General features: G+C 46.1%; 1 protein-coding gene across 2 annotated transcripts in view; it reads right to left on the minus strand.

Annotated features, from left to right (window-relative positions):
* Positions 1 to 25,363, minus strand: part of CFAP65 (cilia and flagella associated protein 65) — an 825,303-nt gene that overhangs the window by 67,269 nt on the left and 732,671 nt on the right. For both annotated transcript variants that reach the window (XM_069616861.1, XM_069616860.1), the window contains exon 30: positions 17,863 to 18,003. In XM_069616861.1, coding sequence (XP_069472962.1) covers positions 17,863 to 18,003 — 141 coding nt within the window. The remainder of the gene's footprint in view (positions 1 to 17,862; positions 18,004 to 25,363) is intronic.

Raw genomic sequence — 25,363 nt, forward strand, 5'->3', positions numbered from 1 at the left:
GGAGACATGTGGACCCGAAGGGGCGTGTCATGCCTTCTTCACCTCGAAGACTGAGGAGGGGGACTTGAAAAATCCCTTACTCCCCCCTACCCCTGTTTTTGCCTACCTGGAAGCTGCGGAACCCTCCATATGTATGAGCCTTCTCCGAGCACTGCTGAGATTGGGTGTACAATTTGGGCGTGGTCTTTGTAAGGATGGATAAAGAATTTGCCATTTGAGAGATGTTTTTCTTTTTGTCCAGCTTTTCCTCCATGGAGGAATGGAAGAGAATCCCCCCCCACCCCGAACGGTAGATCTAGAATGCGCTTCTGGACATCTTGGTGGAATTTTGTTGCCCAGAGCCATGCTGTTATCCTCATGTCCATGGCAATACAGATGGCACGACCTAAGGTATCAATGTGACCCACTGGGGATTCCATGAGGTCATGCGCCACAAGCTTGGCTTCTGCTAGCCCCGCCTTAAAGCGTGATTGGCATTGGGTGGGGAGTTCCGGGAGGAAGTCCGCAATTTCCCGCCATAACCGTTAGTTGGCGGCAGCCAGCATTGCATCTGCAGTGGTCTGACGCAGGTGTAAGGAGGCGTTGGAGTAGATCTTCTTGCCGTATACCTCCAAGATCTTTTCCTCCTTGCCTAGCAGCGCTGCAGAAGAGGAGGCTGAGGATAACTGAGGCTTGGAGTATAGTGGTGCCCCAGCGATCACTCAGGAGTGTGGCCGAGAATGGGGTGAGAGCAAAAGCGTATCCCCCTCCATCTGCCTGTACCAGGTGTCGACTGACTGGCTGGACTGAATGGGGCTTAAGCCAACCCTTCTTGGACAGGGAGAATACATCGGTTTGCAGTGGAATCCCTGTGTTGGCAGAGAGGTGTCTTGTGAGGACTTCAGCCAGAACCCCCTCTGCCGGCTGTGCGACCTCGGGTTGGAGGAGGCCCAGGTACTCCGCCAGGCCAGCAAGACGTTCATGGAACGCCCTGGCTGAGGATGGCATGTCCGGATCCTCCTCCTCACCCGTATCCTGCGGATCTGGAGGATCTTGTGGAGGAGGAAGGGTAGATGGCGCCGGAGGCTGGGGAACAGGGACCGCAGCCGGAGGCTGAGGAGGCGGAATCAGCTTTGGAACCGGAGGAGGCAGCTGCACCGGGGTCTGGGGGCCCAATGAAGGCGTCTGTGGTGCCTCTAGCATGGTGGGGAGGACTACCCTGACTGCGTCTTTGATGATAACCCCCATCTGAGGAGACCTCATGAGGCTGAGAAACTTCTCGAAGAGCACCTCCTCACTGGCCGAAGAGTAGGCAGGGGGTACCGACAGGGTAGCGGGGGGCTGCTGGAGCCGCTGCGTACCCTGTCCATACGAATGCAAAGTAAAGTTGCCTTGTGCAAATGAAGGATATACTGGGCCCGGCCTCGTTCAAGAATCTTGCGTGTGGATCACGAGGCCTACCCTGCTCCTCGGGCCTCTGCCCGGTAGGTGTAATACCCGCGACCCAGAGGTCAGTAGAGCTGCATTTAGGTGCCCCCTCTGACGTATTGCCAGTATTAGGGCATAGTCCCTCAGACGTATTGCCGGTATTAGGGCATAGCCCTTCGGCCATGGTGCCGGTAAAAGGGCATAGCCCCTCGGCTTTAGACCCGGAACAAGACATTTCTGGTCCCTCAATACTGCGCACGGGAGGATCCGAGGACCCCTCGACCCGAAGGCCAGTAGCTGTAGCCGGCCTCGGGGCATGTGCCGGTAGAAGGACCTGGCCGGTCCCTCCCACGCGGGAGAGTCCCTGGGAAGGAGTCTCCCTTGCAGGGTGCACTGGAAAATATTGGCCCTACCTTGGGCCTGGCTCGATGCTTCACGAAGTTCTTGAGATCCTCTGGAAGTGACTTCTGGAAGATCTTCCTCCACCTGGCGAGTCTGTTCTTCAGCGCCTTTGAGGACAGCGAGTCACACACCGAACATGACTGCCAAATGTGGTCTGGGCCAAGGCAATGTAGGCAGAGGGCATGGGGGGGGGGCTGCAGTTGGGAAGAGCCCGTTGCAGGATAGACACCTGCTGAACCCTGTAGAATCATGCACCGAGGAGGAGTGTGACGCCTGAGGACTGAGTACCTGAATGATAAAAAAGACAAAAAAGACAAAGAGAAGAAGTATCTGCGCTTGGAATTACATAGCCGAAGCCAAACCCAGGAAGTTCTGGTGAATTCGGCCCGTTCCCGTCGACGCAGAAAAGGGGACTGAGGTGTGGCACCGGAGGGCCGAGTCAGGGCAGCGCATGCTCCCTGGGCCGCGCCCCCGCGTGCCTCTAAATTTAAAGGGGAAAAAGGTTTTTCTGGTGAAAAGGGTTCCGTCTCCCATCCCTTGGAAGGGACGCCCATACAGTATGGAGGAAAGGGGATGGGACGTAAGAGTATGGTGACGTCACACTGAGTGAAATCGACGTACATAGAAGATGCAGAGGCAAGAGAATGAAGATATTCTATGAGGCATCAAGAAAGAATCGAAGATAAGTGACATCCTGGGATCAAGGTGAAGAAGCTTATTCTACAGAATTGATGAAGATATCAAGTTATTTTACACGTGTACAGATGCAAAAGAAACGCAAGCAGACAAAGTAATCTTGAGGCTAGCTTTATAGTGAATAAATTGCGGCAAGTGCCAACGTGTGTATAATATATATATATATATATATACACACACACATATGGACAAATATAAAATGGATGTTTCCACTACGTATTATAGCAGTGCTGGACTTTTGAAAAGAAAGGCCTCATTTCTAGTGTGTCGCAGTTAACAGAAGTGAATTACAAAAGTGAATCCCAAAGAGGCGAGGCTGGATGAGCCAAATAAACCAAGGTCTTATCCCTGACATTGGATGCAAATCATGTGAAAGAACAAAACTCCTGTTCAGAAGGCATGGACAAAACAAGAAAGACGTCAGAGGTCTATTAAAAAATAATATTATTAAGACACTAGAAGCTCGATTTCATGGTCTTCAGTCACGTGGAATGATGAAGTTGGACGAACAAGATGTTCACACCTGCGCATGAGCGCAGAGTGTGCCTTTACTCTTTGAATTTCCCAGAGCTAAGAACAAACTCAAGGCTGAGCTTCAAAGCCTAATTGACAGTAGACCACTGAGGTGATGGATTGATATGCTAATTGGTGGCAAGCTATGGTTAAGACGAGCTCACCAGCACCTGGAAGGCCAGCCTGCATGCTGCTAGACGTAGATGGTAAAGTACTGACGAAGGTTAGAATGCCAACCAATTGTAGGGGACCTCGTAATTAGGGGTCCCATAGTTTGTTAAACCAATGGGACGTCGTACATTTAGTGACGTTCAAAGTGGTCGTTTTGAGGGGAGGGCTTAGTTGCCACACCTGATGCTAAGTAACCAATCACATATTCACACTCTTTTAGACTAGTATGGAACGTATACTTAGATATTCACTGAGAGCCTATCACTGTTACTCATAGGTTTTGTAGTTTGCCACGTAGGATGACGTTGGTAGTTACGTAGGTCAACATGATGAGTTTTTTAAGAAAAAGCTCAGTTGTTTATGAAATGCATTGAGGAAGAGGGTCAAGCGAGTTTGTTGATGTTCATTGTACTCCCTGTTTTAAATAATTGATATTAAAACAGTTATCCTTTTGCAAAACTACCTCAGTCGTTTCGATTATTGATGTATGAATAAAACTCTGCATCCCCATCCATCTCCAGGGTAATTGCTACTCATCTTAAAGGGCTGGGTTACCCAGTTCACGGGTCCTCCGGGAGTGGGAGTGGGACACCAACAGGTGAGATGCAGTATCCCCCTTTTTTCAACACCTTTCCCCATCCTACCATGCAGAACATTCAAAAACACTGCTTCCCCCCCTGCCTTTTCTGACACAAACACTTTTACACATCACGCAAGAGAAAGCACTAGCATCAGAGCCGTTTACCTGACATGTCCAATATAAGGGTCAGGCAAAGTCAGGCAATTGATCAGAATCACACACACCTGACAGCCCTTTCCCTTCCCCAAAGGGATAAAAGTTGGAGCAAGAGAGCACAGTACCAGCAAGGCAAAGCGCACGACGAGACAGCTAATCTACCACAACAGTTCATGAGGAGGAGAAACGTGGCAAACATCGAGAGGCTGATGAGGAAAGACACAACCTTGCCATTTTCGACAAAACCCTGCAAAACATCTGAAGAAAAAATCCTCCTCAGTAGTGTTGGGGCTTTGTCCCCATATTTCTTTCTTGGTTCTTTATTCTATAGATGCAGGTCTTCTGTTTCTCCTCCTTGACTCTTGGGAGAATCCTTGATTGGGTCTTGGAACCATACATGTGCACACACACACGGTCAGGAGAAGCCGCCAGGGGTTAAACAGTGATGGAAAAATTCCCAGAGTGGCCACGTAGCGTCAAACAACTTGTGTCTCTTCACAGGCTTGTCAGCAGGTTTATCACCATCTCCCGGTCTCAGGGTCCCTGTTCTAATTCCAAGCATTCCATTTGAATCTACCTATTTGATGAATTGCAATAGTCTCACACTTAAAGGAACCACTAATCCCTCTCTTGACCTCTACACTCCACTGTACTTCTCCTTCACTTCCTCCAGTGCCCCCTCAATGCTCCACCACATGCTTGTGTTTCAAGCCCTCTACAATTGCTTCGGTCAGGCTTCCATCATGACTGCTCCTTTCCATCAACTCTCCAACTTTCTTTTAACCTCACCTCATCCTCCTCCGTTAGAGCAGCAACTTCTTCTCCAACCTCCTCAATATTCAACTCCTTCTCCCTCCTGGTATTACCCCAACTGTTTCCTTCATATTCCAAAAATCCTTCCTCTAAATGTTTCTCACCCACCTCATCTGCACAGCTTTCTCCTTTCCACTACAATCCTCTCCTCTCTCCTGGTATTTCCTCCAACATCCTCTTCATTGCTCTCCATATACCTCCCTCCAGATGTTCCTCCAAATGTCATCCTTATGGCACACAATATCTTCCTTAATGTCACATCCCACCTCTTCTGTACGCTTTCTGCCACTTTAGCTCTCCCTCCAACAACCACACTCCTTATGTTTTGCCTCCTCTTCTGCCCTATGACTGACCCCTATTCAGCCTCCTTGCTTCTGTTCCACCACAATCTACCACAATCTCAAAAACTCCTCTTTCACCTTCTAACACCCACACTTATATCCGCGGGCCCGCTGCTCAAATAGCGGGTTTACCCTGCCCCAGGTAATTGTACCTGAATGACCACATTCTGGTGTCTCTCTTGATGAAGGCGGGCCGCCATCTTGGAATCCCACTTCGGGAACATTAGGAGGAGGGCTGCTGCAGTTGAACTCTGCATCCTGTGCCTCCACAAGACATTTTTCAGACATGTATTTAAACGTACACAGATGCAGCTGTCATTCTAATAACCTGAGAAGCACAAGGACTGCCGTGATCTGTTACAGCATTGGCTTTTCCCTTTTAACATCAATATGTAAAAACAATATATTTTTCTACCCATGGATGCACCGCTTTCTCTTTTGGTCAGGTTCCGATTGCATCCCAGTTTCTCTTTTGATGCATTTGAGCTGTAATCAGCAAAAGCCATGGTTGGCTACAGTTGGAAGCAGTACAACAAAAGAGGTCTCTTGTCATGGGCCACCGATGCACGCTGCCTGCATGTGCAATACGTTACCCCCCCCCCAATATGCTCCAAGTAATTCCCCATCGGATCTTCAACCAGCATACATAAAACACCCCACATACAATGGCTGTTCCATGCACGCTGTAGGTAATAACTTATTTTTAGCAGAGGTGTTCTGGGGTTTTTGATGCGTCTTTAAGGACTGAGTTTTGGTCCTTCTCAAGATGAAGATTACTTCTGATCCTCTCTGCACTACCACCAGGCTGAGCATCACTCAGGAAATGGTGGTCCCTTTGGCCACTCCTCACATAACAAAATAAGAGAGGAGGCTTGTTTACATCTACATGGGCCAACATAGGGAAGACAACACTCTTTAGAAATCAGATGGACGATCTGTGAGCGAAGTATGCACCCTTGGGGGACTGGGTATAATCTGCTCAGCCTGTCTGCATACTGATTAAGCACTCTCACTAATGACTTTTGAATGGAGCACCCAAGAAGGGGCACCTTCAAGGGATTTCAGTGCTATTATATCTTTCTCTCTCCTTCATCCTAACATTTTGAAATGCTTTTACCCCTTGCAGTCCCGCCAAATCATACAAAATAATTGTGTCTCTTCAAAGCGTGGTCTTTAAATGCTTCATGCATTATCCCTGCACCTATATTTGTGCATCTACAAACACTACAAACCCAGTTTCATAAATCAGTTCTTCTACAATATTAAGCAGCAGTGGCTCATACATTATGGGTGGTGGGGCGCCGCTTCCTAGCCTTGAGCAACCACTGGAAGCTGACATGTGCCTGCGATCAGTTGTACTGCTGCATGCTTGACCACATTTAGTGGGTCTAGTCCGATTCTGAGTAGGCCCATCAAGTGTACAGAGCTTGTAACACTGTTCAAAAATCTGGAACTGGGATAAACATTTATCACTATAGTAATTTTAATTGAAATGTATGTAAATGTACTGTTTTCTTGATACATTGTTCAAGTCGAGGTTTTCAAGATTGTGAATTTGAAATCAGTATTGATGTAATTCCTTTGTGGGAGAGCTGTGAGAAACCTGACTATTCTCCCGCCTACTCCCTTGGGATCTTCCAGTCAGGTGGCCAGAGAAGGGCCATTGCTGTTGGATCTGGACCATGGGTGAAGACGAGCAAGGGAGGATCACCCGAGTGGAGGGTCACGAGGGATTGGGAGGTGGATTCCCAAGGGTGAGACATGGTATTCCCCCACTCCCGGTAATACCCCAACCCACTCTCCCTCAGCCTTCATGGGGTGTTTTCAGTCTCATCTCATTTGTCTCTCCCCATTTCCAATAAACACTGAGACAAGGACGGAGGCAACTAAGAGCAGTAAATATTACCATACAAACATGGGGTAAGTAAGGGAAAGCTACTGTAGAAATAACTCAAACTGTCCCACTGATGGAGTCAGGCACACCTGACTCCACTTGACCATTTTTTACACCTATAAAAGGTGTGCTCTTTTTCAAGAAAGAGAACGAGCTGGGGATGCTGTCTGGACCAGAGAAGCCAAGGAGCAGAGACTGACAGGAGATGAGGGCTGGAGGAGAATGGCGTGCTGATACGCAGGCCCGATGTCTGTGAGGGTCTACAGCGTGGAGAAAGACTGCCTACATCCTGCTGGAGGTGTCCATGAAAGTGCTTGTTCCTTTGGGACCTGTTCCGGCCCCAAGGTTGTCTGAGACCCTGACCTAGACCCTATGTATCCTGACTGTTGGTCAACGCGACACTGAGTTTCGTGAAAGCAGTGAGAAAGAAACTTGCGAGCGTGTGTGTGACTGTAGCGGAGCGGGAGAAAGACACAGAATATAAAGCGGCACTGAGCGAAAAGCAAGCGGCAGAAGGTAAAAAGGTTTTGAAGCTGAAAGCGATTGGAAAAGAGTGCGAAAGACACATAATATGAGGAAAGCAAAAAGTGTATTAAGAAGCACAGAGAGCGGAAAGAAAAGGAAAGGTGCAACTGAGCACCGGGAGGACAAAAAGGTGTGGATAAAGGGTGCAAGTAACGCACAAAGAAAAGGAGGGTTCCAGTGACCCCTCAAAGGAAAAGAGAAGCATGCAAAAGGCACAGGAAGGAAAAGGAAGGTGCCAGAGGCACGGAAAAAGGTGAAAGCAAGCGAGAGGCAAGGCAAGTGTGCACAAGAATGCAAGAAAGGTACAAGTGTGTACAAGAAAGTAAGAAAGATGCAAGTGTGCACCAGAAAGAAAGCAAAAGAAACAAAGAACATGAAGGGGTGCAGAAGCAACTGAAGGTGAAAGGCTTTAAAGGGAAGAGCAAGGAATAAAAGAGTGTGGTTACAGATCAGAGTGATCACGCCTAGGAGGAGCAAAGAACCAGGTGGTTTTGAAAGTGTCTGTCCTGTCCTTCGTGTGAAAAGTTGCATGAAGATGCTGCAAGCACTGGAGGAAAACGAGGGTTAACCCCAGTGCAGAGGGAATGATCACACAGTGCAAAAGAATGTTGCAAACCACTCTTTATTCTCCTCGCCGGCAACTGCCTGAGTGCGGGATATCCTAACACGCGTGCATGAGCTGCGCGCATTCCCATTGGCTGGCACCTCTAGTGACGGAGCTCAGACGCTCCGTACTGCATTCGAATGCACCTGGTGGACCTGGTCTGATGTTTCCACTTGCTGGTCTCTTGCTCATCCTCTCCCTCTCTCATCGACTCTTCATGTGTCGCAGCAGCTCCTTCCTCCCCCTGATCTTCTCGACCCTCTTCTTTGTATAGTTTGAAGTGAGAGACGTTCCGAGTAACCACTCTGCTGGGGGAGCGAGCAGTAATCATTGTTCCATTCACATCCAATATCGTCAGGTGTTCTGGATCGAATTTCGAATCTGTCTTTCTATCTTGTCTGCATACGAGCACCCTATCGCCTACTTGCAAGTCAGGGCTTTCTGCTAGCCGTCTGTTATCAGCGTACCCTTTCATCTCTTGCTTCCTACGGGCATCTACATCTCTCCTCTGCTTCTCATGGTCGTTCGCTGCATCTGCAAAACAGCAGTTCTGAGGGACACTTCCCTGTCGTACCATGTGGCGAGTTTCTATAGTCCCCGAGCATGTTGCACACAGCCTGATTGAGCGACATCTTTCTTAGTTCATTTTGCTGGGGAACTCTTTTCAAGCTGATCCACCATGCCATTGGCCTGTGGCCATAGCAGAGTAATTCTTCTGTGATGGATTCCCATGTACTGCATGAACATTGCAAATTCCAGACTGCTGAAAGGTGGGCCATTGTCTGATTTTAGGACTTCTTGGAAGCCCCACACGTAGAAAATGTTGTCCAGTACTGGCCGACATAGAAGATATGAGATGCACCAGAGGAAATCATGAAAACTCATCCATAATGACCAGCCAATACTTATTTTCTTCTAAGGGGCTGAAGAAGTCAATTGTGAGGGGAGTCCAGGGATGTTCAGGCATGTCTGACATCACAAGGGCTCTGTTCTATGTGGTCTGGAGGTGCTCTGGCATAGTTGGCATGTATTGATGGTGCACACTACCCTTTGATCCAGCCCCCGGAACCACATGGTGTCTCAGATTTATCTTTTTGTGGCCACCATTCCACGGTGACCTTCGTGTGCTAGATCAATGACTGCTTGTCGTAGCTCCGTAGGAATTACTATTCAATGTCCTCTCATGAGTCCATCCGCTGATATCGACAGTTCTTCTCTTACATTCTTGAATGCACGCATTTCCACAGCGAGATGGGTTTCTCGTACTTCACTGGTGCTGTACAGATCCCTCCATCTCCCAGACTGGATTAGTTCTTGCACCTTCATCAGTGCAACTTTTCGCTTCGTGTGATCTTGGATGGTTTCAGATGTGATTGCCATAGGAGGGCCATGGGATGTGGAGTCACATGGTAGCGGGTCACGGGACATGAAGTCTGCCAGGTTGTATTCCTTGCCTGGCTTGTGGATGATCGTGAAGTCAAAATCCTGTAATCTCAGGCCTCATCTTTCTATTCAGGTGGCATCTTACATAGAGAACTTCCGTAGATGGTTCCCAGAGCTTGATGATCTGTCACGATCGTGAATGGTTTTCCCAGGAGAAACATTTGGAAGTGTTTGCATGCCCAGACGACGGCAAGGCCTTCTTTTTCCAGTTGTGAGTATATGAAAGGCTCTTGCTGGCGTAGGCTTCGACAGTCCGGGGAGATTCCAGTCCCGGCTCATGTGCCAGAATTGCTCCCAGGCCGACTGTGCTGGCATTGACAGTCATTTTCTGTGCACAGATTCGGATCAAAGTAGGTCATGTGTTCAGCTGATGCAATATTGGTTTTGATCTATGCGAACGCATCCTGGCAGTGTTGTGACCATTGGAATGGTCTGCCTTGCTTGGTGAGCTCTCTGAGAGGCGCGCATGTTGTAGAGAACTCTCAGATCTATCGTCCACCATAGCGGGCCATTCCCAAGAATGATCTGACTTCACCGACTCATTTGGAGGCTGCTGAGATGGCAGCAACCTTGCTCGGATCTGGGCTCATGCCTTCTTGTGAGACGATATGTCCATAAACTTGTGAAAATCTAATTTCTTGCTGTTCAGTGTCATTCCGGCATCTACCAGTTAGTGTGCACACTTGACGCAGGGCGAGATCATGCTGTACCAACATGGCCACAAATATAAAGATGTCATCGCTATAGTTATCCACATGGCAAATGACTCTCCTCACACTATGAGCAGATGCCGAAGCTAAGTCTCTTATATCTTGAAGAGTGCAATTGGCTTGACAAATTTGCTGATATACCTGGATTGTTCAACTATCACAATCTGATGATATCCTTTGTTCAAGTCAAGTTTTGAAAACACCTTGGCTCCAATTAATTAATAAGCTGATCATATCATCCAGGTGCTTTCCAGGGTGCCTCTTGAGCCCGATTGCCTTATTCTCCTGGCGCATGTCAACACATATGCATATTTTAATGGTGGATCCTCTCTTGGGAACAGCTACTATGGGAGACACCCATGCAGTGGGGCCATCAGCCGGTTCTATTATGCCTTCACTCAATAGGCATTGGATTTCTTCCTCCACCAGTGACTGTAGGTGCAATGGAATCCTCCTCGGATGTTGAGAAACCGGTGGTACTGATTCATCGATGTGGAGCGTCGCAGGACTTCATTTCAGGTACCCAATTCCTTCGAATAGGGTCGGAAATATCTCTCTGGCCAAGAACCTGGACTGCATATTGTATGTTACCTCTGTAAACTCCGTCTCAATGGCTCTGGGTAGGTTACTGCCGGGAACCTTTCCTTGAAGCACGTGAAACTCAGCTTGGGTGCACTTCTATTTATATTGTGCGGTTGTGGAGAACTTCCTGTGATTTTGTACCAGCCCTCTCGCTGCCCACTGCAACACCTTCAGGTCAGACGCATTTAGCTGTGGAGACGTCATTTTGCAGTATTCTGACATGATGTCCATAGTGGCGCCGCTGTGGATGAGGAATTTAGCCTGATCTCCTACCAGTAGGCTGAGGTCGCCTTCAGGCGGGGTTGTCATGTTGTTCATCGTGTAGGCATAATCATGCTGAGTTGGTTCTCTGGGGTGTGAGAGCGAAGGAGACCTTCCCGACACGTGTCTCACATGGCGCACAAGGTCTCGCGCCCCGCACCGGTGTCTCCCATTGGACCACTTCTGCGTGTGCTGAACTCTTGTTTGGACGGTGTAGAGCTGTACCCCGGTGATCATCCAGGTGGGGCGTTGCAGATGACGGCCAGGTGGTTTTCCCGGCTGCAGTTTTTGCACGCACGTCCAATGCAGGACACTTCATTCCTTTTGCTGGGGAAACGGAAGACCACATCGATCACATCTTCCAGATGGCGCAAGTCCTCCGGGCACATGGCTGCCAGCGGGTCCCCCTCGGGCCAATGACGATATTTGATATATTTGCTCCTTCCCAGGCACTTTGGAGGTTTCAATCTGTGAAGTTTGTGCATCTGCCCTGGAGTCTGTCCTGGCCATTTGCAATATGGTAGGTAGTGGGAGAGGTTCTCGGAGGAACCTTTTCCTAAATGACGATGACAGACATCCTCCTATGATTCTCAGTCGAATGGCCTCTTCAATCGAGAACATGTGAAACTCCCAGTGCGCCACCAATTTGCAAAGACGAGCTGCAAATGCGTCCATTGATTCACCCACCAGCTAGCACATCGTGTTCAAAAGTTGCCTTTCATGGTCGATGTTACGTTGAGGGTCAAAATACGCACTCAGCGCTTTCTTGAGAACTGGGTAAGTCTTAACTTCCTTTGGCAGAAACGTGGGTATGAGGTCTTCTACCTCATCTCTGACTATATTCACTAGCAGCCTTCTGGCAAACTTCTCGGGTGTAGTTTCATCATGTGCATACAGATAGTTTTCAAATCCTTTTATCTACTTCTCCCAGCGAAGTCCTAGAGCTTGCTGATCATTCATATGGAATGGCCCAGGTCCATGGGCGTAGTTTTGGAGGGTGACAGGGGTGTTTGCCGCCCCCCCCAACTTACACAGCACACTATTCATTTGGCTGGGGCACCTTTTCTTCAGATGTCATGTCCCCCCCCACCATTTTCAGCAAAGTTACTCCACTGCCCAGGTCAGTGAAAAGCTGCTGCGCCGTGCTCATCTCCTTCATTTAGCTCACCTTCTGACATCATGGGAAGTGATGGTCCCTGTGACGTTTCAGGAAGTTTCATGCACTTGGGTTGCATTTATTGTAATCCCACCTTTGTCGTCATTAACCTGTCCTTCGTGTGAAAATCCATGAAGATGCTGCAAGCACTGGAGGAAGATGATGGTTAACCCCACTGCAAAGGAACTGATCACACAGAGCCAGAGAAAGTTGTAAACCACTCTTTATTCTCCTCCCTGGCAACTGCATGAGTGCGGCATATCCTAACACGCATGCGCAAACTCCACACATTTCCATTGGCTGGCACCTCTAGTGACAGAGCTCTGACTCACCGTTAACTGTGTCCGTGACAGGACACAGCATTCTCTGATTGTGCCCCACAAGTGAAGTGGGTATGGAAGAACTGCATTTAAAAGGAAAGATCCATCCCGACAAGCGGAAAGCTGTATTTAAACCAAAAAGGGGCCTTAGCTTAGGGAAGGGAACCCTGAGAGGCCTAACGAAGAAAGAAAAGTGCATCCTGACAAAACTGAATTTGTGTAGGAAACTGAAAGAGGTCTGACTTTGGAGAAGGGAACCCTGAGAGGCCTAAACAAATTGGAACCTTACTGTTTTGTAGTGTTGAAAGGCTTGAAACTTGGAGAAGGGAACCCTTAGGAGCTTTAAAATGGACTGTGTTATATTTCTTTTGTGGTGTTTGGAACTTGAACAAGTTGAAGCTTGGGGAAGGTGACGCCAAGGAATCCAGAGACACAAAGTATTTGAGAATATTACAAGGGCTCTGTGGAGAAGGTTTTATGAACAGCCCTTTTTGATTGAACTCCTTTTTGTGACATTAACTAAACTGCACCTGGGGAGAAGACCACTTGAAACCAACATTGGTTTCCTATTTTCTGTTGAACCACTATTTTCCTTTTTAAAGACTTCCTATAACATTTTTTATAAAGAGTGAGGGCAAGCATAGGTTTAGACACAGACAGGCTTATTTTGGACAATTAGACATTGACAACCTTTAGAAACATCAGTTAAGAAAACCATCCCTTTAGCGTTAGGGCCAGTCAGACATTCCGCCAACCCAGGAAACTTAGTAAATAAATTCTGTGTCTCTCTTGCCTGTCTAACAGAGTGTAGACAACACATTTTGTAGATGGTGCGCAGGGGGATGAGGTCACCAATGGGAATTTTGTTTTTAGATTTAGCTTCAGGCAGTGTGCCAACATTGTATCAAAGCCCTACGTTTTGGACTAAGCAATGGTGCAAGAGTAGCGATGGGAACCTGTTGCCACCACCTGCTATGTGCTGTAGAGTAGGCCTGGGGGGGGGGGCGGTAAAGGGTGCCCTCTCGCCGTGATGTCTGCAGACCATCATTAGCCTTAGTGGAATCATGCTCTTACTAGAATCTGGGGGAACCCAAGATAAGAAAAGTGGAAGCCTGTAGGAGACTGGAAGTCTGACAGAGCAAATACCTTAGGCCAGGACAAGGAATCTCAGGCCTACGATAAATGAAGTGACATCTGATAGACAGTAAAGAAACACTCAGCATAAGGAGAAGTAAGACACCCCTCCTGCGAACCCTTGCCCTATAAGCAAATCCCCTAAAATGCATGCTATCCATAATAGAAGGATTATATTCTTTGCTAATGGGTCACCCAGAACCTCTAGTGTTTGATCCAGTCCGTTAACCTCACATCCCTCTATGGTCCCATCGCAAACAATCCCTAAATGTGAACCAGTACTGCAAACTCCCGAGTACACAAACACCATCACCAAACTCCGGTGGAAGTGCAAGGCCCCTAAAAGAACGTGTATCTGAGACTGATCAGAATTGAAAGTGGAAACTAGCTACCAGGGTTTGCTTGTCATATGCATCATATTCAAGAGAGCCACTTAGGGCAGCAGGACTCTCAAAGGAATAGAAGAATAGATGGTCACACAGTCTCAAGCGACCAGTCAGCAATGGTTTTACTTGAATGGGAGCGCCATTAACTTCCCTATGCCAACCTATGACATCTCAGGAAGAACGCTCGCAGGCGAGGAGGAGATCTGGGAGAGACAGCTAGTGTTTGGGTCTGCAAGGAAGAGCAGCAGCGGCAAATAATTCACTAAGATTATGCCATTCAAGAAAACCCTACTGAGGGTTCGGTCCAAGGACCCCGCTGTGGAGTGTAGACCAACCAAAAACCACTGTGAAGGAGCCTTCAAATTCAAAGAGCAAATCCCCACTCTCTACATCTGAAGCTCCACAGATGGGCATGGTTCAGTATTCGAAAGACCCAGAGGTTGGTACGCTGATACTGAATTCAGTGCCAGGTGTGGGTGCTGGGAGGATGGGAGTGGAAGCATTATAGAGTGAAGAGGAGGGGCAAGAAGAGAGGGGAGGTAGCAGAGGGGGGGAAACAATGGGCAAGGAAGTAATGACAAGAAGCAAGTGAAGAAGTGTAGGAGAGCAACTGTGATCCACTGTGTCTGGGCTTCCGCAAAGGAAGAGGTGGAGGGAGGAAAAGAAGAGGAAGGTCTGAAATTGGGTGATAGATCGAAAACATCTAAGTATAATAAGACTGGGAAACAAGGAGGGAAGTGGGAGGAGAAAGTGAAAGCAAGTAGAAATTGAAGAAAATAATATTGGGGTGAAAAACAACTAACCACAGTGGAGGAGGCTGAAAGAGGTGTGGCAGCAAGACAGAAAGAAGGATAGGAGGCGTAGAGTTTAGCAAATTGTTAACTCCAGTGCACAATCAGTTAAAAAGCAGGACAAGAATAAGAGAAAGGAGGAGGGAAAGGACAGGATAAATGTGATAAAATAGGAGTGATGGCTTGTTGGGCCCAAGCATTGAAGGGCCATGTGGAGGCATCAAGTGGAAGGGCAGTAGGTGAGGTAGTGAGGCAGGAACAGAGAGGCTGCAAGGCTAGGGAGAGGCCAAAATCACATGTCGCCCCCATAAGTCACTGCAGAGGAACCCAGTGCTTACAGAGACTGTAGCAGAGTTTGCCAAAAACTCGCAGGCACATTTGTCCTGTGATTTCCTGTCGTAGGAGGTTTTGTGGGGCTTCGCCCTGACTCTGGAGATTTAACTCACAACTCGGAACGAAGCGGCCTTCAATGTTCTTTCTTATCAGCGATTTTGCCACAGTTAACCATGGACACAGGCCATCGATGATGATGGTCTGTCTATGATATTGTCCAGGGCTCAGAGCAACCACAGGCAATGGGTAACCATGGCCTAATGGTCACCACAGAAACATGAAATTCATCCTGACCCTAAAGTGTTTGGATCACCATGAATAACCATGGACAGACATGAACATTTACATGGTTTGGCAGGTATGTCCATCCCTTGTTTATTTGCCTGTGGCTTGTCAACGATTTATAGTTTAAAATAAAAAAATTAAAAAACACACATTACTGTGGTTGGCAATACTCATCTCAGAAGAGCACTATTCTAGGAACTACAAGATGACAAAGCCATTCCTACTGAAAGAATTTGCCCATCAGCAATGCCATAGTGTTCTGATCAGGCAAGCGATCAGTGGGAAAGTAGACGCCATGCAAAAAGAGACCTTTTATGGCATGCTAGGTTTGGCTATTGAGCAACACCTGTCTGTCGCTGCTGCTGCTGCTTCTTCTTCTCCTTGAGATGACTCCTCAAGGGCAGGAGCCAGAGATTTCCATCTGGAGAGATGATATTCACTGTTCGTCACTCTTGTCAGCCACACAACGCTGCTAAAGCGCCTCCAACTTCCCAGTGTCCCTAACATATTGAAGTAGGAACCTGCACTGCTCATCCTCGGACCCTGTTTGGAGGTGAAGCAAGTCAGAGATACTCTTCACTGACACCCCAATGCTTTTAGTCTTGGTTATTAGCAATTCCCACTGCAGTCTGAACTTTTCACATCCCATCATATAGTGATCCACTGTGTCTGGGCTTCCCCATGCCTCACAATTCGCAAATGTGACTCGCCCCATCTTAAACTTCCATCCTTTCAAACCTGCATGGCCCACTCGAAGTCGATTCAAGATAGTTTCCTCTCTGTGTGCCAACTCTGCATCTCCCCCCCCCCATCTTTTACACAGAAATTTCCTTTGTTTCGCCTACACGTGCTTCCCCTTCCTGCTCGTATCCCAACTGCTTTGCCATTCTCCCTTAACTCCGCCTTTCACCACCACCTGAACCTCAGACTCACTTAAGGGGAATCTCTTTATCCGCTACCTCCTGAGTCGTAGCCTCATACGCAGCCCTGTCCACCAACTAATTTCCCAATATCCCACAATGACTACGGATCCATGCCAACTCAATCCCATCCCTCCCACTGTGCATTTCTCCAGCTACTGTCTAATATGCAACACAATGTATTTTCTATCGCCGTTCCAGAATAACCCCTGTCTGCTTATCAGTGCAAGGCCATGAATTCAACAGACCCTAATAACCACAGGGTGACTTCAATTCATTTTATAGTGAACACATTTGAAAAGAGTTAGACAGAAAGACATGTTTTTATGTCCACTGGAAATTATATTCATTTAATTATTCAAGTGGGAATAAAAACAGAACTTGCTACAATTGTGCAAAGCATTGTGGGTATGGAAGGAACAGAATGTGCAGTTCCCCAGCTTGGTAGAATAGGTGCTAAATCGTGCATTACTTCATACATATGCAACCTGCTCACATTTCAAAATGATTGTACTAATAGAAAATTATGTAGACTATATTTTTAGGGGCCACAGGTAAACTGGGTTTCATGCGGTTGGATTTATTTATTAATTTAGTAGATTTGTACAGGCACTACATGCAAAAATACACATGCTTCAGAGCATGCATCAACTGAAGAGGCTTATATTTAATTTCATTTTTAGAAGGTGGGTATTTTCTATGAGGTGGTGGCTGAGAGACGGTAACAAGAATTCAGTTGTTCATTGAAATACAAACATTAGCACCCCTCCAATTGATCATTATCCACAAAATAAAGAGATGAGCAAAATCAAAGATCCATGATCATGGACAAACCTGGTCAAATGTCACTGAAGACAATCAAGGCCGATCCCACTCAAGAGGACAGTGGTGGCTTCTGTCCATGTAAACGCCTTGTTATATGGACAGAGACCACGATTGCAATCACTCCGATTCATGGAGAGACCCTAGGTATAAATACCATGGCGAAAAGTCAGAGAGGAACAGGAATAACAATGTATATACATTGACAAGTCTGATTATCAATGATATACAGGGCTCAAGTTGAGGGTACACGTATGTGGATGGAGTCCCCCCCACTTTTTTCAGGAGTCCCCCCACTTTTTTCAGAGGGCACCTTGATGCTAATTTCTTGTCATTCCACATTCAATTGGTATGTTAACGAGTCCACCAACTTTTATTTTTACTCAGTCCCAACAGGAACAGCTCCCATGGAAGTAGGTAGAGCTCCACCTAAAATCATCCCTGATCCCCTGGAAAATGAACACTTAAGCAAAGCATTACTACGGCAGATACCTTTTACATGCTCATCTCATACAAACCGACCAGTCCTGTGAAGGAAAATTAGGTGCAATGACATGCAGTCTAGGCATCTGGTGTCTCCCGGGATAAGTAAAGAGATAGAAAGAGTGTGCTGGTACCTGATAACCATGGCCATGATATCTGTGGTAATCGACACCTCCTGCTTGGAGGGTTTAAATGGGTCCTTCTCGGTTTCACCAGTCTCAGGCTGCAGGCCCACCGGAGGCCCAGGCTCCTCTTTCTCCTTGTCCCTTGGCTTTCTGTAAGAACAACAACAAAAGCATAAGGTGGAGTGTGAGTGGCTGCAAGGACACACAGCTTTATGTTTCCACGGAGGTCTGGAGCAAAATGCCTACCCACAATACAATTTGTGAATGATGCCCGTTTTTATATCTTTAACAGTAAAAAAATAAGCATTGGAACAATGAAGTTCGACGCAAGTTAATGGTAATGACACCTCTACATATAAGATGGGATGAGGATCCCCAAGGCAGCCCTAGAATCCTAGAGATGATAGAGTACTACACATTACAAGCTCTGCTTTAACACTACAAGCTTGTCATCTCTCACCCCTTCTAATACATGTATGCTAGTGGGGCCTTTTTATGATGACCTCTGTTTTAAACAATTACAACTTTTATTTGTGAATTGGACTTGATTGATGGGATTTATATTTTATTCCAATATTGGAAACTTCATGTCTCCCAAGATAAGAGAGAGGCAGCGGGCAATACTCACTGGTATAAGCACTCTACCCTACCATGATCATTTTAATGTGCTTCATGACTTCAGTCCCTATCTCACTCTTGGCCCTGCTAAACTATCTCAATACTGTTTCTTTTTGGGGGCAGTGAGGCAGGGGCTAAGAAGGTGGGTAAGAGTGGGCTTATTGAAGCAATACTAGCCTGGGAAATACGTGCATTTAAAACAGAATATCCCACGTACATAAACAATCATTTTAACAAGGTACATGGTGCCCACATAAAGCTGAACAGTTTGGCACATAAATAATATCTGCTATTAATATCTGATCTTTAAACACAGGGCTGGTATCACGTACGGGGGGGGGGGGGGTGAGCAACACCTAGTAGACTTACAAGTGGAGACGGAAATGACATTTTGTCTCATTTTGTCATTATTGGTTGCTATCACCTCTATTGTCTGTATATTCTGTATATATCTGCTGCTCTACTTTTACTGCTTATTACCATGTACTGTGCCTTGTAACTTGTACTAAGCGCCCTTATACTCCCGGGTCCGCAGCGCTATAGAAATAAATAAACAAACAAACATTTGCTGCCGCACACCACTCCTATCTGAAGGGTAGAGTGAGAAAGCGTAGCTCTTGCTTGCCCTTCATAGTCTTAAAAAAAGAACTCAATTTTAGTCTTGCAAACCACCACAATACCATTTTAATAAGGGTCTTCTTACCTCCAGTAACGGCCATTAAAGTAATTAGTTTTCCCTAATATTGGTTGGTATTTGAACTGTATCCTACATTGTAAAGTATTTGAAGCAAGGCTTGTGGGATTAACTTCTCCTGCTATGTTCACTACGCTGACAGCCATACATGGATCAGGGTCTGGGCCAGCGATATACGAAAAAAGTGCAAACTGTCATAAGAATTGTGTGTGGTTCTCTTTTTCTATCCACTTTTGATAGGCGGCCCACCAGTGCGGCCTAGGGATAACATGCCCGAGAGGTAGGGACAGTTAGAACCTTGTCTGTCCCCCCCTTTGACAGCTACCATTCGGACCTAGCTTACCTGAAAAGCCCAGACCCCTGATTGTCATCTGTTCAAACACACTGCCAGTCCAGTACATCATATCGTAGTTGAAAAGGCATAGGTTGCCCTCACTCTATCACCTCGCCCGAGACATGGTGCTTTATCTACAAACATTATCCATGGTTGTTGGCGCGTAGACGTTAGGGTTTGTCTGCCCCCCCTCCTCATTGTGTTATCACCTAGTATAAACACATACATTAAGGGTGGACCACCACAAAGTCCTGAAACTCACCAGAGTCCACACTCAAGAAGGCTGGGGTCTAAGCAATTTCTAAAACTATATATTTTATTTATTTTGTAATGTTAGCAATAAGCCTAAAATCACAAACACACAATTTAATAAAAAAAAGAGAAAGTGCAAAAGTGTGAATATTCGTCGCAATCACATTCGTGCAGACCTTTCACTTATCGAAACGCTAATATGCATACAAAATCATGCATGCTCAACATCACTCCATGAAAAGAATGCAAATGCCAAAAAGCAGCAACAACGTGCTACAACATTGTGCAAATACGAAAATGTGCAAAATACATCCCACATAAATAGTGGCAATATGAAGAAAACAAGTTATATCCACATATAGGGATCCAACAAACATGCTGTCCATGAACTGGTTCCTCATGTCAAGACCCAAGAATATGGTCCGTTTAAGATCGGATTCAGCAATACTAATTTGGGGGATTTGAGAATGATGGATGGAGGGATGGATGTGAGAGCTCTTCTGGATTTCAAACCTGTTACCTGCAGGATTCACAGATCTTTGGGCATAACCTTGATAATTAACTAACAAGTGACTATTAAGCTTAGTTTCCTAAGCTTTTCTTAAACTACCAAGGCATCTTTGTATTTTGTATTTTATGAACATTTATAGAGCGCCTTTGCTAAGGCACTTTAAAGAGCAACAAGAACAGTACAAATGATATAATCATGGCTAGAGATAGTTTAAAGAGGAAGAAAATAGAAGTACAAGATGATCCTTACGACGATAATGAAAGATGGGTAGAGAGGGAGAAGCGCAGATATCGGGAGGAAGGGCATTCCAGATATTCGGGGCTAAGGGGGACAACGAGCGGAATTGCGAGAGAGCGTGTGGCGGTTTAAGAGAAGAAACAAGATAAAGATGCTGAGAGTGTAGAGCACAGGCAGGGGTGTAAGGAGAGATAAGAGAAGAGCAATAAGGGGGAGCAAGACCATGGTAACATTTAAACAATAGAAAGAAAGTGGAAATGGAGTGAGAATCGATGGGTAGAAGAGAAATCGAGAGAAGATAGTTAGGAGATGAGCAAGGAGAACGTTGAAAGCGGAGACGAATAGCAGAATTGAATATAGAGCAGAGAGGGGCGAGCTGGGATGAAGGAAGACCAACCAACAAGAACGAACAGTAATCCAGTTGTGAAAAAATAGAAGAGAAGATGATACATTTCGTAGCGGGAACAGAAATAAAAGGCTGAAGTTTACGGGAGTTAAAAAGATGGAAATGCCAGATCATAGCAGTAGAGGAGATATGAGACAAGTTAAGTCCACAATCAAAGATCACACCCAGACTACTTAACAATTTAGTTGTGTTACATGTTAAGAAACATCGAACTTGGTTCTCTTTCCGTCATTAGATTTCATTTGTCACCTTGTCTTGTGTCTCTTCACATATTATGTCCTTTGATGGTAACCATCCTTTACTTGATACTATAAATCAAGATGTGATCAAGTGTGTTTTTTATGAATTACTACATATAAAAAAGTTTGAATTAAAAACTGTTTTGATTGAGTCAAAATGTTAGTTTGCTCAAATAATGTGTATGCAGAATATATCTGAAAAATAATATTTGATCTGATGCTTAAATAAACAGACCCATAGAAAATCTAAATCATTTAGGATATTTTATCCTGGTAGAAACAGCTCTTGTTTTATCACACCCATTTAGGAGCTGTAGGGAATAAAGGGATAAGAGAAGAAGGGAAAGATATAGAGGATAGAGAGGGAGGCACAGTGGAAGTAAATAATTTCGATTTTTAAGGGGCTAAGGGAAAGGTAGCGAAAGGTTATCCAACATTGGATAGCTGAGAAGCAATAAGGGATACAGGCGCGGAGGGAGTCAGAAAAGGAGACAAAGATCTGCAAATGGTCCACATAGAAATGGCAGGAGAGATTAAAGTTGCTGAGTGAGGCAAGAGAGATAGTGTAAATGGAGAATAGGAGGGGACCCAGGACAGACCCTTGAGGGATGCCATAAAATAAAGGAAGGGGGAAAGATGTGTTACCGGTCCAGGACACAGTGGGCCTTCATTATGAGTATGGTGAACCGGAAACACAGGTGCCAAAAGGAACGTACTGGCACCCTTTCCAGACTGCCATACTACAGCAATGCCGGTAGGGTTCACGGAACCCCCGGCAGGCCTAACCTGCTGGGATCTCATGCCCCTATTGGCATCGCACTGAAGCACTGACACCATTGGCAATGGTGCCTGTGTTTCAGTTTCCCCATTTCCATGGAGCACATGGAAATGAGGATTAACCCTTACCGCCCAGTGGTACCGGGATATCAGGCGGCAGGAAGGTGCTACAGGGTTGGCGGCAACCCACCGGTAGCACCACGGGTAATCGCCAACCTCGTAATGAGGCCCAGTGTAAGTCTGAGAAGAAAGATATGAGTGATACCAGTAAAAGACTGACTCAGAAAAACAGAGAGGGGAAAGAGCAGAAGCGCAGGATGATATATCATGTTGAAAGCCAATGAACGGTCCAGAAGGATCAGAATGGTGGAGAGTTTACTGTGGCGGGCAGACAGAAGAGAATTGGATACCTTAAGAAGAGCGGTCTCAGTGGAATGTGGAGACTGGAAACCGGATTGAGTAGAGGGGAGAAGAGAAGGTTGTTGAAGATGAGGAGATTTTAGTATAGACAGCATATTCAAAGAAGTTTAGAAAGGAATGTCAGAAGGGATATAGGACATTTGATGGGATAGATGGGTCCAGAGAGGGCTTTTTGAGGACAGGAATGATAGTCGCGTGTTTGACTGGTAAAGGAAAAATGGAAGTGAGAAAGCAGGCGTTAACGGTGAGAGTAAGATAGGGTGTGAGTAATGGGTAGATCTGAGGAACAAGGGAAGCAGGGACAGGATCAAGTGGGAAGGCAGTGAATGAGCCAGAGACAGAAAAATAGAACTGTCAGTCAGAGTGGAGAAAGGAGTAAAAGAGGGAGTTGAAACAGGTTGATGATCAAAAGCAGAGGCGGCAGATGTTGAGGGAGCAGACTGAGAAAAGGAAGAACGAAACATGGAGACCTTTAAAAAGTCTGCAAAGTCAGAGGCAGAAGTGTAGAGGAAATAGAGGAGTTAGCAGTTGAGAAAGAAAGTAATTTGTTGATGAGTTGAAAAAGACACTGTGGGTGGTGAGAAAGCGCGATGGCGAGAGAGTAAAATCAAGATTTTTGGCAGCCAGTAAAGAAGAGGTATAGGTTGAGTGGATGGCGGATACAATGTGCAGATCATCGGGAGAGCAAGATTTTTTCGAGCAGCAGTCTGCTCTCCAAATGGTAATGTGAAGAGGAGGAGAAACCCATGGTTGGGAGGGTTTCCAAGAAGGGTTGAAGGGACACAAGGGATCCAGCTTTTTAGGCACCATGCCATGGAAAAACATCTCAATTATAGGCAATAAGGAGCCATTTCGTAACAAATCCCAACCATAGGACTTTCCTTACAAAGCAAGATGTAATTCAAAACAAACCACTATATAAGGACCTGACCAAGACCTCTTACTCTTCTACTGGCCAGACTGAGTTAAGTTGTGTGCAGCACTGTTTGCTCTTTGATTTTTAAACTTCATCCATGAGCCTTTTTCCTGTGCAGGATTCAAAAGTTAACCACGCCTGCATGCGTCCACTGCAACACTAATTCTTCTTTCTTTACATTCCCTAATGCGATTTAGTAGATTTTTCTGTTTCCACTCAGGCTATGCAGCAGCAGCCCACTCATGCGTTGCAGCAAAGGGCAGCAGCCTTCCATTTGGACTGGCTACATTCACCAACGTGGATCTTGAAGATCTGATGACTTCTTGTACACTGCCCATGGTTTTCCTGCAACATTTCGTTGCCTATGTTTATTTGAACCAACTGACAAGATTTCAGGAGTCATATTTGCTTAGGGCAGGGGACAATATAGTCACCATCTCATGCAGTATACAAGTCGCCATTTTATCCACTTGCTGCAAGGACTCATGGTTTTTAGTTTTCACTTTACTAGGATATCAACTAGACTTTTTGACCAATTAGCTAAAATTAAAATTTGTAAAGGAATGGGGAAAGGACGGAAGGTGCCTTTCCAAGGGGATTTATTTTATATCCAAGTCAGCGGTCCAGCAGGTAGAAAAAAATACCTACTTCAAGTGAGTCCTTTTTAGTTTTTCCTTTTTTACCTTTAAAGTAAATGGTTTTTCCTTTGCTGATGCCATCCAATCCTTGAGTGATAACGTCAGTAGGTCCAGTGAGAGGGTCATTGAATTCCTCCACTGCCAATTTGCCATTTTGGTTCAGGTCCCTCAATATCTTAGCATTCCGTACAGAGGCTCAGTCCGCCTGGACATGCGGACCAAACCTTTCTCCTCACCCTCCAATCCCACTCTGCCCCTGTGGACCCTTGGGACACTAGCCAACTGCACATCGTAATTCGGGCATAAGGGTGGTGTAAGGAAGGCATGCTTTCAAAGCAAGACAGACACAAGTGATCACAGTTCAAGGGAGTTTATTAAACTGTAAAAATCAATGAGATAAACACCTAATCTAAACCGAAATCTAAGATGGGAGCAAGCTACAACCATCAAATAATAATAATAATACAGTCCAGGTGAAGTCTAGTCAAATAAAAAGGGCCTATAAAAACAATTGCCAATCCTTACCGCTATACTACAAAGTAGTGTGGGATAATGTTCACAAGAAAAGAAATAAGTGTTCACAAAATGATAAGTCAGGATGTTATGGCTAGTGTCTCCCTTCCCATGCTTTTAGCATGGGACAAGGCGGGACTCTTGAGCACAGTACACACCTGGGCTTCTTCCACACAAGCTTACAGTTCTGTTTCTCTATATCAGGGCCTTCTGTGCCCAAGTCCCTTCTCATGCAAAGTCCCTTGCTCCAGAGGGCCAGATAGGCCAAAAACATCAAAACAAACAGTTCCTTCTGGTAACCTTCATGCCAGGTGATTACTCTTCACCCTAGAGTCCCCCTCAGCAGAGCTCCGATCCTTCTTTCGGCGTTAGCCTCTTAAAGCACTTGCCAATTTAAACAGAGGCTTCCGAAGGGCGATTACGTCTTGCTGGGTCACTCTGTTATTCTATGGCAAGTGTGTGCTTAACAATTTCACAGTTCCCACAGCGTTCCCCTCGGCCAGGCACAAACGCCAGTTTCACAATCCCCTCGGTCGGGTTCACACTTTCCACAGTTCAACATTTCAAAATCTCATCAGAAAGCTGTCGTTCCCTTCCCCTTGCATCCCTCTGTCTGGTTCACATTTGCCACAGTTCATATTTCAACAAAAAGTCATCCTAGACCCCTTAGGTTCTTCCCTTTACCCAAGTCCAGGTCTCAGGCCCCAGTCAGGCTTTTCCTTTAGCCCCCAGTCAGGCTCTTCATAAAGCCCCAGTCATGTTTTCTCTAAAGCCCCCAGTCAGGCTTTGCACAGTTCATTCATCACAATGTTCTAGGGTGTGTTAGGGTTCACCCCAATTTGTAGGCATCCCTCAGCCAGGTTCACGTTTGCCTCCACAACGTGTCAAAGACTTTTGACTGTACAAGGGCTTTGGTTTGACCCGCGTATGACCGTCTTGACACCTCACGCCAGCC

The sequence above is a fragment of the Ambystoma mexicanum genome, chromosome 9 (genome assembly GCF_040938575.1).
Source record: "Ambystoma mexicanum isolate Mex_15411 chromosome 9, UKY_AmexF1_1, whole genome shotgun sequence".
NCBI lineage: Eukaryota > Metazoa > Chordata > Amphibia > Caudata > Ambystomatidae > Ambystoma > Ambystoma mexicanum.